At 44.7% G+C, this 17,397-nt stretch overlaps 1 protein-coding gene across 1 annotated transcript in view; it reads right to left on the reverse strand.

The window, feature by feature from the left end:
- Window positions 1-16,728, reverse strand: part of LOC147110072 (dynein axonemal heavy chain 9-like) — a 32,985-nt gene extending 16,257 nt beyond the window's left edge. The window contains exons 1-5 of the mRNA XM_086002459.1: window positions 16,723-16,728; window positions 15,192-15,353; window positions 7,531-7,727; window positions 7,243-7,405; window positions 1,008-1,131 (exon numbers count right to left, since the gene is read on the reverse strand). Of these exons, the coding sequence (XP_085858585.1) occupies window positions 1,008-1,131; window positions 7,243-7,405; window positions 7,531-7,727; window positions 15,192-15,353; window positions 16,723-16,728 (652 nt within the window). The remainder of the gene's footprint in view (window positions 1-1,007; window positions 1,132-7,242; window positions 7,406-7,530; window positions 7,728-15,191; window positions 15,354-16,722) is intronic.
- Between the last annotated feature and the right edge of the window lie 669 nt (window positions 16,729-17,397).

A 17,397-nucleotide genomic window follows, 5' to 3' on the forward strand; every position in this document is an offset into this window, starting at 1 on the left:
GTTATATGACGTTGACTCCATCGAGAGTATATCTGCAAACTGTTTATATAAAGTTGAAGATTGTATGTTTAACGGGATTCTGTAAGTAATAAGCTAGGAAGGGAGGAGTGTTGTGTATGTAACCGTTTACCTTTAAGGGAACTATAGAATGTAACCGTTCGCCTTTAAGAGCACTACTTTAGGGTGGCACTATCTATTGGCTCATGTATACTGTAATACCGATAGTGACCACACCAGTATATAAGGGTTGTGATACGTTAACTAGGGCAGAAATCGCCCAGACCTCTGAATAGTAAAGACCTGTTTTGTTTGTACTTCTAAAGTCTCTGAAGTTATTTACTACACAACCTACAGACTTTACATATACCTCTCTGTAATCCGGACTTTTTGATCAACCGGCACCACACCGGTCCCGTCGGTGCCGGATAAAAAAGAGTTTCCTGTATATATATTTTTCAGTCAACTCCGAATTTCCAATAACCCTAAATTTGTTCTACGTTACCATTCTTAAGCAAGCTCTGTAGCAAGGAACTTGTTGGTCCATGTTATTATTGATTAAAGTGGGAGGCTCACAATCATAAGAACATAAAAACAGAAGAAATAGGAGGAGGAGTGATCCATTCGGCCCTTCAAGCCTGTTCCGCCATTCAATAAGATCCTGGCTGATCTTCTACCTCAACTCCATCTTCCCACACTATCCCCATATCCCTTTGCTTCCCTTAGTAGCCAAAAATCTATTGACCTCCGTCTTGAATATACTCAACGACTGAGCATCCACAGCCCTCTGGGTTAGAGAATTCCAAATTCTCCCTTACGTTAAAAAGAACACATTCTTTTACAAAAAATTATGATTAATATTAACATCGCTTTGAACACTTAAAACAAAATTGTAGATTCTCGACTGGAAAGTTGGTACGTGGTAGTATAAAGTGGAAAGGGATGTATAAAAGGGTGAAAACATTTCAAAAAGAGCATGTACCTTCCTTTGAAAGAACAAGATGCCTCACCTGATGCCAGCAGGTCATTCACAAGCACGAGAAACTTTTCATCAGCTACCTGAGCATCTGTCATTAGGAATACGGTGCCCACATTCTTGACCCCAGCCTTTAAGTACAGATTAGCAAGGTCAACCTGTAAAGGGAGAAGCCAGATTATTAACAAAGGTGCAGTGATTGCCATTTATCTTATTGGACTGCTTAAGAAAGAACTTGTACTGCCGGGAGCAAGCGGAAGCCAAGCACAAACAGCGGAAGGCGTGCACGTCAACCCAAGCACCCCCACCCACCTGCCCCTTCAACCACCGTCTGCCCCACCTGTGACAGAGACTGTAGGTCCTGCATTTGACTCATCAGTCACCTGAGAACTTATTTTTAGTGTGGAAGCAAGTCATCCTCGGTTCTGAGGGACTGCCTAAGAAGAAGAGAAGATTTATATAGTGCCTCTCAAATCTTCAGGACATGTCAAAGCACTTCACAGCCATGAAGTACTTGTGAAGTGTAGTTACTATTGCTATGTAGAGAATGTGGGAGCCAAAATATGCACACAGCAAGATCCAGCTATTAGATAAATTAGCAAATAATCTGTTTTTATTGGTGTTAGTTGATGGATACATGTTGACTAGGATGCAAGGAGAACTCCCATGCTCTTCTTCAAATGGTGACATGGGATCTTTTACATTCAACTGAAAGATGGTAGACAGGGCCTCAGTTTAATATCTCATCCAAAAGACAGCAGCTCTGATGATGCAGCACTCCCTCAGTACTGTACTGCATTTTGTGCTCCATTCTGTGGAGTGGAGTTTGAACCTACAATCTTCTGACTCAGAGACAAGAGTGCTACCACTGAGCCAAGGCTGACCACAAAGTAGAGGATAACATGTAGTCAGGAATGTGTTACAGCGAAGATAACGCACAGATATTAGTGTGTAATATAGAAGATAACATAGATATTATTGTGTAATATAGAAGATAACACATGGATATTATTGTGTAATATAGAAGATAACACAGATATTAATGTGTAATATAGGAGATAACACATAGACAGGAGTGGAATATGTAGACGCTAACACAAACTTTACATGGAAATGAACACAGAGAGGAGTAGGTTAGACAGAAGTTAACACAGACAGCAGAGGGTTAGACAGAAGATAACGTGTAGACAGGAATAAGTTACACAGAAGATAACATCAACAGAAGTGGGTTGCACAGTAAATACCACAGAGAGGAATGGGTTACAGACAGCAACAAATTGAGGGATTCATCTGCCATTAGAAACAGCAAGAGTAAAGTTGCAGCTGTTTACCAGTGACACATAAATCCTGTTCCAAAATGCATGTAAAACTGCTTTAAAATACACCCATACTTGATTTATTCTGCACCACATATACAGAAATGTTGACAGTATCAAGATGAATCAGGATCAGAAATGTTGCCACAGTATTCATATTCAGTTTGACAGTATTTCCCACTGAAACAGGTGACTAACATATATCACTGTAATACTCAATCCAGTGATACTTACTGTAAGTCTCATCGCTGTACTGTGGAATTTAATTTAATTTAATAATATCTCCTATTACATAGCTCTCAAGATCAGATCACTGATATGAATGAGATTTATGGTCATACAGAATGAGAATAATCACAAACCCATTTAAACATATGGAGCTGTAACTGTCTGTAATGGTGAGATGTGCTAAATATGAGATATGCGTCAGCAGAAATGAGTGAGACTCACTTTACGTGAGTGAGACGTGATAACCACTAATTGAATGTTGAAGTTCTTTGCTCTTCCCTTTTATTCTTCCGTTAACTCTTGCCTTCTGCTTGGAAGGTTTGGGAAATGGAATTTCTCATAGCTGCCTTAATTGTCACTTCACAATTGGCTGACTGACCCATACATTTCCCTCCCTCCCTCCCTCCCTATTGAAGCAGAATACTTTATCACCATTAAGTGCTCCATCTGGCTCCCTGCCTGGCAGCTGGCAAAACTCCAACAAGGACAGGAGAGTTTATGCTTGAGCTTAGGTCGCAACTCATTCCCAGAAGTGAATGCTTGAGTATTTATTTTCCTAATTAAAATTTTTATTTAAGAGCGAATACTGAGAAATTGGTATTAACAGTATATGCAGCTGAAGTGAAAGCCTTAATGGAAACATTAGTCAGAATAGTTGCGCCCAAACCATGTTGCATCAGTTGACTCACTTGCATGGTAAATTCTTAATATACAGCTTATCTAGCTTACATACATGACATCTCCCACAGTAATTCTGAGATAGATTTAAATAACATCTTATCACATCTCTCAAAATGCTTTCAAAAACAGTGCATTAATTTGAAGTACAGTGGCTGTTGGAAATGTGGTAGCCATTTGGCACGTAGAAAGATTCCACAAAAAGTGCTGGGATGAATGACAAGTTAATTTATCTTTTGTGGCATTTGTTGAGGGAGAAAAGTTGTCCAGGACATCAGGAGAACTACTTACTGGCAGTTTCACAGAGCTGTCAACATCAGGGAGACATATGATCAAAAAGACAGATTCCAAACCCATTTAATAAACGGAGGCATGTTTACTTCAGAGTGAGATCTGCCGAATCAAAATGAGTGAGTCCTGATGGGTTGCTTTTCATAGTTGAACGTATTTACAAATAAGAGCTGAAAACATTTAGACTGCCTTTTCTTGCCATCCTGTCACTGCTCTCAACCTCTTAAGCAAGTGATTAGCTTTCACAACCCTGGCATTCTGCAGGTTTGATTTGGGGGAAAAAAACTTATCTGGAAAGTAAATGAAAGCTTTGGCAGACAAACAGCAGCAAAATACAAAATCAGCCTGAAACCTCCACAGATCTTCATTGCATTCACCCATTTATATGTCAACTTTTGATAAGTTGGTTACCTCCTTGTACCAAAACAGCTCCATTTTGAGTTGCTCTTTAATCCCCTCCATCACTTTGCATTCAATTTTTCTCATGGATTTTGGTGCTGAAGCATTCCAATGAAATGAGACATCTAGATCATATTAAACAGGAATCCCTTTCATATCATATTAATAGATCATATTTAGTCAACCCTTTTTTGTTGAGGAAGAAATGGCAAAACCCCTCATGTCTTCTCTTGTGGACTAACCCAAAGTCACCTGAATAGCGTCTTTATTTCACATGACTTATTGAAGATTCTTTTCAAGAAACAGACTGTTCAGCATCTTTAGACAGCTGTGCTGTGGATCATTCTGTGCATTTAGAAACACACAAGGAAAGCAAAGCACACACATTTTAAATTATTCAAATGATGTTTAGTTGGAGTCTAGGGCACTCTCAATATAGTTGATGCCATTTAATAAGGTGGGGGCTAAACATCCTTTTATAAGGGATGCCTTGTCGGGGACCAGTTGATTCATTGTGTTGTTCAATTGGTACTGATGTGTTTTGCTTAATGGGAAAGATCTGATAAATAGGACAATTTAACATCCACCTGGGCATATCCTAATTAACTTCTAAAAGGAGCTGTGTAAAATCTTAATTTACTGCACAAGGCATCAAACATGAAGAGGATTCACTGGTAGTAATGAAATGGAAAGGAGAACAACCCCAGCTTCTCCAGTCTATCAATGTAACTGAAATCCCTCATCCCTGGAATCATTCTCGTAAATTTTTCCTGCACCCTCTCTCAGGCCTTCACATCCTTCCTAAAGTGCGGTGCCCAGAATTGGACACAGTACTCCAGTTGAGGCCAAACCAGTGTTTTATACAAGTTCATCATAACTTCCATGCTTTTGTACTCTATGGGCAGGATTTTCATTGGGCCGTGGAGGCGGGATTGGAGGTGTGTGGGGGGTTAAAATCCCGAAATCGGGGGTCCCGTCACCATCCCGCCCCCAACTCGCCTCCATGCCAGTTTCAAAGGAGGCGGGTACCCGCCCTGCATTGGAACCCGCCTCCCAGAGGCGGGAATGGGATTAGTGCCAATTAACTGCCTGTTAACAGGTAGTTAACAGGCAGTTTTTAGCCTAATCCCTATTTTTAATGTTGAAGTGTGGGATTCCCGACGGCTCCAAACCACGCCAAGTTAGAGGAGGCGGACCGTCGGGATGAAGGGCTTGGAGGGGTCGAGATGTCCGGTGTTCAGGTGAGTGATGGGTGCATGAGTGCAAAGGTAAGTGTGTTTGGTGTGTGTAAAGTGTTTAAAGAAGTTAACATACTTTTACTTACTTTTACAGCCTTCCTTCCTTCAGGTCTCGGGAGTCCCTCATCTCACCCGCACAGAAAGCAGAATGGCTGCGAGCTGTCAAAAATTGCAGCATTCAGCTTTCTGTTCTGGGGAGATCTCTAAATCTTCCTGACAGGAAGGAATTAACTTGGAGTACAGACTGTCAGTGTTTGACAGATTCAAACAGCTGTGAAACACTGATATTTCATCTGTCAAAAGGTCCTGACAGATGAAATTTCAATCTGTGACGTCACCTGTTGCCGGGTGGCCCTTAATTGGCCTGCTGAGCCCGCTGGGTGGGCTCAACAAGATCAATCAAGTCTAAATCGCGTGGGTTGGCTAGAACTCGATGGAGACAGGACTACAACCCCAAAAGTTGCAGTCCCGCCTCCAACCCGACTCCTCAATGAAAATCCAGCCCTATATCTCTATTCATAAAGCCCAGGATCCCATAAGCTTTTTTAACTGCTTTCTCAACCTGCCCTGCCACCTTCAATGATTTGTGCACATATACCCCTAGGTCTCTCTGTTCATGCACCCCCTCTAGTATTGTACCCTTTAGTTTATATTTCCTCTCCTCATTCTACCAAAATGTATCACTTTGCACTTTTCTGCGTTAAATTTCATCTGCCACGTGTCCGCCCACAATTACAATGGGAGATTAGGAGAACCCTGCGGAAATTTCAGGTGATGTTTTTTGAGGGAACCGGCTACTTCTCTGGCCTGGACCTCACTGGTGGGACCCACATTCACCTCACTAGGTGTGCCGATCTCAAATGAGGCAAAGGAGTGGGACTTTCTTGTTTAGGGAGTTACTGCCCTGGCTGTGCTCCCTCGACATAATTTGCTCTTACAAGCTATAGAAATACAGGTAGACTACCTTTTATCCGAACTTCCGAAAACCGAAACCCTCTAAAAACCGAAGGTTTCTTCGTTCAGTGAAAGTCGTGTGCACGACATGACCAGAGTGGCGCACGACCCCGACCCCCGCCGCCGACCCCCCGCGGACCCCCCCGCGGACCCCCGCCGACCCCGACCCCCCGACTCCCGCCGACCCCCCCGCCGAACCCCCCGCAGACCCCCGCCGACCCCCACCCCCGACCCCCCGCCGACCCCCCCCGCCGACCCTGACCCCCGCCGACCCACCCCCGACAAATTTCCCAGTCTTATAAAATACCTTCCGAAATCCGAAATTTTCCGAAAACCGAAACACGGCTGGTCCCGAGGTTTTCGGATAAAGGATAGTCTACCTGTAGTACAACTGGTTTTCCACCATTTTCTGGGGCGGGGTGGGTAGGGCTCTGCTATCACCTACCAGAATTATGCTGGGAGAAAGGTGAAACCCCTCCTCACCCCCCACCCACCCACATCCAGCATCTAACCCACTGCACCAAAATATAGCTTTTCAGCTTTACGTCTCTGGCTATAAGAATGACCGGGGCGACCTGTCGATGTCGCTGTCTAACCAGCCGTAAGGAAATACATGAGAAAAGCTCAGGCTGACTGTCCCGCTGATCCCTCCTGTGGGAATGCTGCTGTCAGCTGCTTGGTACCGCCAACCACAGCACCACCGAGACGGGAAACCCACTGAAGGAAGTCCTGTGATCATGAGCACGGCTTCTCCCCATTCCATGTCACCTTTGTGCACAGCTTTCTTCAAATTGAAAGCGTATTCTTATAACACTGGGAGGGGGGGGGGATTTGATCCAAAGAAAGTGGGAAAAGCCCATTAGTCAGCTTGAAAAATTCTTAACCCATGTTTTACAGTGGTCATCCACATCAAATTGATATCCCAGAGTTTATTACCTTTGGTTGCCATGGAGGCCAGGGAGAAATGTCAGGAATCTTTCCTCCTTGAAGGTTCGACTGTGGTTATTTTTCTCCCTGGGTGCCCCTGACAGTACAAATTGTGCAATGGAAGAAGTGGGGTTGGACAGACCAGATGCCTCTTTTCTTTTTGTTGTGTGCACTCCTGGGTCAGTGGTAAATGCCAGCCTGTGTTACAGGGACCGAGATGCTCCTGGCTCATGCTTACCTTTAGATCAGGAATCCCGTAGCCTTTTCGTAAAGTGATCTGGAAGACCTCCAATGAACTGATGAAGGCCGCAAGCCTCGTAAGACTCTGTTTACCACTCCCACCAACGCCAACAAGCAGGGCGTTACCTCTGGGAGACTCCAAAATCCGGTTAATTCGGCAGCTGCAACAAATCAAATGGGTGAGGAAATGACTACATTTTTACATTTCTTTCACATCACTAACAGTACCGAGGTGAGGGGGAAAAAAATACTTTTAAAATAAATAAATTAATGCCTGTATTCTTACATGTGGCTCATTGCGTCCTCGAAAAGAACCAAGCTCATGGCTGCATTCACTTCATTGCAACTGTCTAGAGCTTCCATCAGGATTTTGTTTAGGGACTCCCAGTCCTGGACAGGCATGTACTTGGGTTCCCCAACCCCACAAGCAAAGTGGCAGTACATGTTTATAATTTTAGCCTTTTCCAGTGTCTCCTCCATGTCCTGGGAAGCAAAAGCCACAGGTCACTTATTTTTTAAGGAATCAGTTTTGGGGTTTTTTAACCGCAGTGATTTTCCTTACCCTTTAAATACTGGTGCAGTGTTTTGATTTGAGTAGGCCTGGATCATTAAACCTGCACCAGGTAAAGCACATCAGCAACAATTTCCTCAGCATGAAAACAGAGCACTCACTGGGGGGTCATTTTAATTTTTATCGCCGGCCGAAAATGGACGCAATCGAACCGGCAGCCCATTTTACACTTCACCCGATTCTTTTTTCCACGCAAGTCCAAATCCCTATCACCGTTTTTTTTTTTGCCCCGTGATAGAAGTTAAAATGACCCCAATGCCCCTGGAAATAATCCCATTGAAAAAAAATAAAATGAACCTTCTCAGAAGAAATTAAATCTGGATTCTGGCTGAGTCTTGCACATTGCATTGTTTCTAGCACAAGTATGTGTAGAAACTTGTGGGGGGAGGGGGGGTTGCACATAACAAGTTTACGTTAACAAAAGACACCAAGGTTGCTGAATTTAAAAAAAATTGTTTTTGTCCATTTTCTAGTATGTTCTCTCTCAATGGGGAATCCAGGCACCATTCTGCGGCAGAATGGATGGGCTAATGGTTGTCTTCCAGTCCTCTGGTGCTCTGTAGAAAGTGGACAAGGGAAGTTGTGGAAGGGGTACGGTTGGTTATTGCTCTACTTCCTGTTTGATGGCCTAGACGAATAATCTCACCAAGTGGCAAATCACAGCACATAAACTGTCCTACTACATCGTGGTGCCCTCTTAAAAGACCTGTAACGTGCAGGAAGGAGGCTGAGGATAGACCTTTTGAAGATTGGATATATTTTTGTGTATTTCTGTTTGTATCTAAATGGGAAATGTTCATCTGCTTAAACACAATTCCCCACTCCCCAATATATGTTAATGATTTAGACAAGGGAACTAGATGTAATATCTCCAAGTTTGCAGATGACACAAAGCTGGGTGGGCGTGTGTGCTGTGAGGAGGATGCCGAGAAACTCCAGGATGATTTGGACAGGTTGGGTGATTGGGCAGATGCATGGCAGATGCAATATAACATGGATAAATGCGAGGTTATCCACTTTGGTGTCAAAAACAGGAAGGCAGATTATTATCTGAATGGCAATAGATTGGGAGAAGGGGAAGTGCAACGAGACTTGGGTGTCCTTGTGCACCAGTCGCTGAAGGTAAGCGTGCAGGTGCAGCAGGCAGTTAATGTTAGATCCGTGGTTCAGTGGATAAATAATTACATGGATGCTGTACATAAACAAATAACAGGTCTTTACTGGAGGAGGGTGATCTCTAGACTGGGGTACAGAGGCATGCGCACAGCTTATATACCGGTGTGGTCACTGCCGGTACTACAGTATACAGGAGCTGTAAAAAGTAGTTCTGACTTAAAGCACATACACTACAATTCCTCCCTTTTTAGATTAATAATACCCCCTTAATATTCAAATAACAATTAAATTTTTACATGTACATTCAATAACAAAAGTCCATTTATAGATTCAGTCTTTGGGGCGGCTTCCTGACCCTTTAATGGCCCCTGCCTTGTACATATCATTCCGGGTTGCCACTTCTCTGTTCGATAGTCACGGGCCAAGACTGGTTGCCCTACATTGAAGCTCCTTGTCGGCTTCTCGTTGATGTGCTGGAATTGTTTGTCCTCAACATTTCTTCGCACATTTGGTCTGAGCAAGTCCAGACGAGATCTCAACCTTCGGTTAAAGAACATCATGGCCGGGGTCTGGTTGGTAACTGCATGTGTCGCGTTTCGGTAGGCTAATAAGAAATTGTCCATCTTATGCTGTAGTGGAATTTCCTCGTCGCACATGGCCTTTATCGCCTTCTTAAAGGTTTGTACGAACCTCTCAGCCAATCCATTGGTGGCTGGATGATACGGGGTGGATGTGTCATGCCTTACCCCATTCATTTTCATGAATTTTTGGAACTCGTCGGACACAAACTGTGGTCCATTATCAGAGCAGGTCTGCTCTGGCAAACCGTTTCTGGCAAATATGGTCCGTAGGACTGCAATCGTTTTCTCTGTAGTGGTTGAAGACATCTTTATCACCTCAGGCCACTTTGAATGAGCATCCACTGCTATTAAGAACATTGAGTCCATGAATGGACCAGCGAAATCAATGTGCACCCGTTGCCATGGAGAGGAGGGCCACTCCCATGGGTGTAGAGGGGCATGTGGTGGTGCATTTTGGACCTTCTGGCATCCTAAGCAGCTCTTAGTTAGGTCTTCGATTTGTTGATCGATTCCCGGCCACCACACATAAGCCCTAGCAAGGCTTTTCATTTTCACTCCCCCCAGATGACCTTCATGTAGCTCCTTTAGCACTCTCTCCCTTAACTTGGGTGGAATCACCACTCTGGATCCACACATCACTGTCCCCTGGCATACTGACAGCTGTTCTCTTCTGGATGAGAATGCTGGCAACAGTGAGTCGCCATGTGTTGGCCATCCCCTCACCGTCAATTCATATACCCGTGACAGCGTCAGATCATTGCGGGTCTCCTTCTCTATATCCGCGTTTGTTACTGGCAATCATTCAATTATCGACGAATGAAATATCTCGATAGGGTCCACTGCTGGTGCTTCCTCCACCGTAGGCAGTGGCAGGCGCGATAGCCCATCAGCGTTCCCATGCTGTTTCGTGCCTTTATATTCTATTTCATATTGATTCACCCCTTGAAACAGGGACCATCTTTGTAACCGCTGTGCAGTCATTACTGGCATGCCCTTCTTAGGATTAAAGATGGAGACAAGTGGTTGGTGGTCAGTCAGCAAGGTGAACTTCTGCCCATGCAGATAATGGTTGAATTTTTTTACTCCCCATACTAGGCTGAGGGCCTCCCTGTCAATCTGGGCGTAGTTGCGCTCGGCTGAGGTTAGTGACCGAGACGCAACGGCTACTGGCCTCTCCAACCCGTCTGGGAATTTGTGCGACAGCACCGCTCCAATGCCGTAGGGTGATGCATCACATGCCAAACGAATTGGTAGTGCTGGGTTGAAATGGGCCAACACCTCTTTTGATGTGATCAATTCTTTACACTTCTGGAAAGCTCGTCTACGTTCGTCATCCCACTTCCATGGTACCTGTTTGCAGTAGGGTGTTCAGCGGGTGTAATACCATAGACAAATTTGGTAAGAACTTGTGGTAATAGTTTACCAGCCCGAGGAACGACCTCAGTTGTGACACATTTTCCGGTGCTGGAGCCTTGACAACTGCCTCAATCTTGTCAGGGGACTTATGTAACCCCTCTTCATCGATGACGTGGCCGCAATACGAGATCTGTTTCTGGAAAAACTCGCACTTGTGGCGATTAGCTCGTAGCCCATATTCCTTTAATCTGGCGAGCACCTTCTCCAACTTAGCGAGGTGATCACCGTCATTTTCGCCCGTGACCAAGATGTTGTCCAAATAACACTGGGTCCCTGGAATCCCTTGCAGGACCTGATCCATCGCCCTTTGCCAGATAGCCGGAGCCGAGGCTACTCCAAACACCAGCCGGTTGTATTGATAGAGACCTTTATGGGTGTTGATCGTAAGGTAATGTTTCGAAGCTTCTTCTACCTCCATTTGCAAGTACGCCTGGGCTAGATCAATTTTGGTGAAGCGTTTACCACCAAATAGCGAGGCGAAAATATCCTCAATTCGTGGAAGCAGATATTGCACCGTGTGAAGGACTGGGTTCACTGTCACCTTAAAATCCCCACAGATGCGGACCTTCTTTGGTTCCCCAGGCGTATTACTCAACGACCTCTTCATTACAGGAACGATGGGTGTAGCTCACTCACTCCAGTCCACGTTGGACAGTACTCCTGAACGTTCCAACCCTTCCAGCACAGCTTCAACCGCTGGTCTGATCGCATAAGGCACTGGTCTGGCCTTCAGAAACTTTGGGCTTGCATTATCCTCTATTTTAATTGTTGCTGTTATTCCTTTTAGTGTTCCTAGTCCCTCCTGGAACACTTCTTTTGCGTCAGTTAGCATTTTTGACAGTCATCCAGGTGTGACGTCGTCATCCTTTTTGGCCCCCACCTTCAGTGCCTGTATGGAATGCCAATCTAAATGTATCTTCCGGATCCATTCACGTCCTAGCAGTGGTGGTCCTCCATTTGACAATACATATATATCCATTTTAGGTATTTCCTGACCTTTATATGTCACTTTCACCCTTATTTTTCCTTTGGGGTAGACTTTTTGCCCCGTATACGTCTTCAAGACAATCTCTGTAGCTTTCAAGGGTATGTGTGAAAATAGCCGCTTGTAGTCTCTTTGATTTATGACTGTTAGAGCTGACCCTGTGTCCAATTCCATTTCCACTTGGACTCCGTCTATCTTGAGTGTAACCAGATAGTCTGGTGATCCTCCATTTCGGTTACATTATGTAGTTTCAGGCAACCCAGCTCCTTGCTTCCGGAGTCTGTGTCACTTTTCTGTTCGTCTGAACCACTGTCCATCACCTGGTGTACCTTTTTGTACTTCTCCTGTGGAGATTTCTTACTGTTGGTTTTCTTCCCAGACCTGCAGACTCTTGCTATGTGTCCTGCTTTCCCACACTGTCTACACACTTGGTCCTTGAACCAACAATCTTTCTGGTCATGTGTTGTTCTGCCGCAGTGATAGCACTTCCCTGTTCCATAGGTCATTTCGTTGGTGCCATATTCTTGCAGTCTCCGTTGTATCTCTGCAGCGCCCCTTGCGGCTGCTTCGTGTGATACTGCCATATTGAAAGCTTTGTCCAGCGTAAGGTCCTTTTCTGATAGAAGCCGTTTCTGGGTTCCTTCACTTTGTAGCCCACACACAAACTTGTCCCTTAACGTGTCTGCGAGTCCCGCTCCAAACTGGCAGTATTTCAATAGCTTGCGCAGTTCCTTTAGGTACTCAGCATTGCTTTCGTCTTTGTGTTGGTTCCTTTTATGGAACTTAAATCGTTCTGCTATCAGCAGCGGTGTGGGGTTTAAGTGGTCCTGTAGGATTTCTACTATGCTTTCAAAATTCTTGTTTACCGGCTTCTCTGGGGTTATTAGATTTCGCAGTAACCCATAAGTTTTTGCACCCATGGAATTTAACAGAACCAGTGCTTTATTAGCATCTGGCACTTCATTCGCCCTGCAGTACACCTCAATACGTTCCACATATGTCGCCCAATCTTCGGCTTCATTGTCGAATGTAGAGACACTGCCACTCTTCGGCATCCTTGGTTGTGCATTAACTATCCCCAATGGCGCCTCCCGCACTTCCCCTTCTTCTCCGCTGGCACAAAATGGCGTCTCCCGCGCTTTCCTTCCTTCCCGCGCTCGCCCGTCTTCTCCACTGCGGCTTCGCCAAATGGCGTCTCCCGCACTCTTCCTTCTTCTCCGCGGCTCAATGGCGCCTCCCGCGCTCTCCCTGCTTCTCCGCGGCTCAATGGCGCCTCCCGCGCTCTCCCTGCTCCTCCGCGGCTCAATGGTGTCTCCCCTTGCTTCGCCCCGCGGACCCTGATCAGCCCGTGATCCCTGGCTGTGCTCTGTGCGTTCTTCTCTTGATATTTGTCGACGCCGCTCAGTCTAGAACCCGGCTGTTTCTTACCCTCTCTCTCTCCGGTTTGCAGTATTTTTCCTCGACGTCGCTCGGTGATCAACCCCCGGCTGCGCCCTGCTCTCTTCACCCTCTTTCTTACCCCGTCGACACTGCCCGGCTCTCTCTCTCTGCCGTCGGTCGGCTCCAGCCGCCGCTGCTCGGGAAGGGTCTGCTCTGGACCTGTCGTCAGTCTCTTACTGCTCGTTGTGGCTGGGGAACCAAGCCCGGCTCTCCACAGTCTCCCCAGCGAAGTTGGATCTCTGCCTGACTGCTGGGCGGTTGCTCGCGGTCGACGCCCGTGTTCCTGGACTCGACTATTTTTTTTTAATGTTGCAGGTAGATTCGCATCAACACTCGTCGCCACTGTTAGATCCGTGGTTCAGTGGATAAGTAATTACACGGATGCTGTACATAAACAAATAACAGGTCTTTACTGGAGGAGGGTGAGCTCTAGACTGGGGTACAGAGGCATGCGCACAGCTTATATACCGGTGTGGTCACTGCCGGTACTACAGTATACAGGAGCTGTAAAAAGTAGTTCTGACTTAAAGCACATACACTACAGTTAAGAAGGCAAATGGTATGTTGGCCTTCGTAGCGAGAGGGTTTGAGTACAGGAACAAGGATGTCTTACTGCAGTTGTACAGGGCCTTGGTGAGACCACATCTTGAGTATTGTGTGCAGTTTTGGCCGCCTTATCTGAGGAAGGATGTTCTTGCCATGGAGGGAGTTCAGCGAAGATTCACCAGGCTGATACCTGGGATGGCAGGAATGACGTATGAGGAGAGATTGGGTTGATTGGGCTTATACTCGTTGGAGTTTAGAATAATGAGAGGGGATCTCATTGAAACTTATAAAATTTTGACAGGACTGGACAGACTAGATGCAGGAAGGATGGTCGGGGAGTCCAGAACCAGGGGTCACAGTCTAAGGATAAGGGTAAGCCATTTAGGACTGAAATGAGGAGGAATTTCTTCACCCAGAGAGTGGTGAACCTGTGGAATTCTCTACCACAGAAGGCAGTAGAGGCCAATTCATTAAATATATTCAAGAAGGAGTTGGATATATTTCTTAAGGCTAAACGGATCAAGGGATATGGGGAGAAAGCAGGGACAGGGTACTGAATTTGGATGATCAGCTATGATCGCATTGAATGGCGGAGCAGGCTCGAAGGGCCGAATGGCCTACTCCTGCTCCTATCTTCTATGTTTCTATGTTTCGCTCAACCTTTCCTGTGGATGTCCACTCAAGTTGGAGCATGGCACCTCCGACACTGGACGTCCTGCACTGCCTCACCCAAGTGGCCATACTTCACGTGTGAGTCAAGACAGTGAAGCCTAGGTATTCCAATTGGCGCTATTCCGATGCTGGTGGTAACTCATTTCAATTAAATAGGCCACTGCTGGTGTTAAAATATCACCAAGAGAAAAATCTAAGCCGGAGTGCTGCCAAAATTGTGGGGAGCCCTGTCCAGTGCAAAACCAACTTTCACACGCACAACCTTCCCAGCAGGTGTCAATTGATAGCAATCAGCAATGAGAATCCTGGTTGACTTTTACCCTTTCTAGCCCAGGGGCATCCAGGTCAATTAACTACTGAATGTTCCTACTGCTAAACTGGTTGATAGCACCTGGTGCAGCATAGACTGAGGAACAAATCTGGCACCTTCTTGGTCTGCACAGCTAGCTACCACATTGAGGAGTGCATACCATCTAAACCATTGGGATAGCTTCAAACAAATTAATTTCCCATGTTTTCCATAGTGTTTGCAGAATGGGTTTAAAGGGAATGTCTTGAATGCCAGAGATGTCCTCATTATCAGGCTTGAATTGCTAAAATCCTTAAGCTGCGGTACATACATCAAAGAATTTCTTCACCAGTTCTATCTGGATTTTATCAAAGATGCCAAAGTCTTTCTCTTCCACCATCTTATCCCTGTAGACTCGATTAGACTCGTGCTGATATAGCTTGACCAAATCTTGAGCAGTTTTCAGACAGTCAGGAGTACTGAAGAGAATACCCTGTGAAAAACACACACAAAAGCAGCATTAGTATACAAGCAGTCTGTGAAAAAGAAAGACTTGCATTTATATAGCGCCTTTAATGACCTCAGGATGTTCAAAACGCTTTGTAGCCAATTAAGTACTTTTTGTTTGTACAAGTATACTGGCATTCTGTGACTGACCAACAATACAGATTTAATAGCCAATCAGGCTCTCCATGAAACGTATTTCACAATTTACTCTCTCGGAAGAACTTTACTATAACCTATTATAGTTGGGGGGTGCGGGGGAGCCAGATTCCAAAAAGTTCATACCTCTTTCACTCAAGTATTCCTACAATATAATTTAGTATTTCCATGTGCCTCAAACATTGTTGGACACAGATTTCCAGAGGGCTAAATTTGTAAGGATAGCAGCGGACTTGAATTGGGTCAATTGGGCAGCCCTATTAAATTGAATATCTTTTAAAACCATCCATTGGCAAAAGGAAGCCATGTCTGTTCCTAGAGTTAAAAGGAGGGCACATGGTGAACAAAGCCAAATTGGCTAATGGGTCATGTGCATGAACAAGTCGGGCTAGAACAAAATTACTTCTACAGCCTTAAAGAAAATAGTTCTGAGGAGAACAACAACAACAACTTGTATTTATATAGCACCTTTAACGTAGTAAAACACCCCAAGGCGCTGCACAGGAGTATTTTAAGACAAAAATTTTTACACCGATCTACTTTAGGATAAATTAGGGCAGGTGACCAAAAGCTTGGACAAAGAAGTGGGTTTTAAGGAGCATCTTAAACAGGACAGGTATCCAGCTCAACTAAAGACAACAAATACTGCTGTTACAGCAGCCAGAAGCTGATTGGGGAAGAAGACTGTGGATAGCTGGGGTAGCAACAGCAAAATCTTTTTTTTAGCAACGTTAGGAGTCACAGGGCCATTAAGGACTGTATAAGGCCATTCAAGGATTCCTCAGGGCAGATTCAGGTGGACTCCCAGGATATAGCAGAGGTTTTAAATGGCTCCTTTGCATCAGTCTTCACTACAGAAGAGGATGCTGAGTTACCAATAATATATTGTACAGCTGACTCTGTGTAGTTGAATTTGTCAAAGTCGATGCGGATATAAATCTGGATAAAATAAGGGGTCTCAAAACTTATCCTGATGGCAAACACTTGAGACTACTCAAAAAATGCATGGGAGCTGTGATCAATGAGTCTCTTGCTCATACATTTAATAGCTTGCAAGGGTCTGGCATTGTTCCCATGAACTGGAATCATTCACATGTGGTGCCAACATTCAAAAAGAGCACTAAGTAAAAACCAGGAAATTATAGGTCCATTAACTTGACTTTAAAAAGACCAGCTGGTCCACTGAGACCGCCCCATACAGTCATGGTGCCTTAAGCATCATGAATTACAACACCCAACAGCCATGTGATCTCTTGGGAGGCAGGAAACCAGATTTTTTTTAAAACAAGGTAAATTTAGGGAGAAATAATTCCTCTCCAATCCCTTTAGGTGATCAAAACTAGTCCAGGAGAACACATTAACCACAACTTATTTTACTTATTACTCTGCTTAACTTTTGTATGGCATGATCTCTGGTCCAGCTCTCTTTTTGAAGATATGCAGCTATCTAATTGAAATATTCTATCTACATGAGCAAAGTTCATTATTTTAAACATCTCTATCAGATCACCCCAGAGTCTACGCTTTTCTAAAGTAAAAAGTTTTTAAGCCTATCTCATGTAATTAAAGTGTTTTAAGGTAGGTATTATTCTTATGGCCCTCCTTCTGAACCTTTTACAATACACCTATATCACCCATCTTATACAATGCACCCATATCACCCATCTTATACAATGCACCCATATCACCCATCTTATACAATGCACCCATATCACCCATCTTATACAATGCACCCATATCACCCATCTTATACAATGCACCCATATCACCCATCTTATATAATGCACCCATATCACCCATCTTATACAATGCACCCATATCACCCATCTTATACAATGCACCCATATCACCCATCTTATACAATGCACCCATAT

Source organism: Somniosus microcephalus, chromosome 12 (assembly GCF_052327205.1).
Source record: "Somniosus microcephalus isolate GS21.2 chromosome 12, FLI_Smic_1.0, whole genome shotgun sequence".
Classification (NCBI taxonomy): Eukaryota; Metazoa; Chordata; class Chondrichthyes; order Squaliformes; family Somniosidae; genus Somniosus; species Somniosus microcephalus.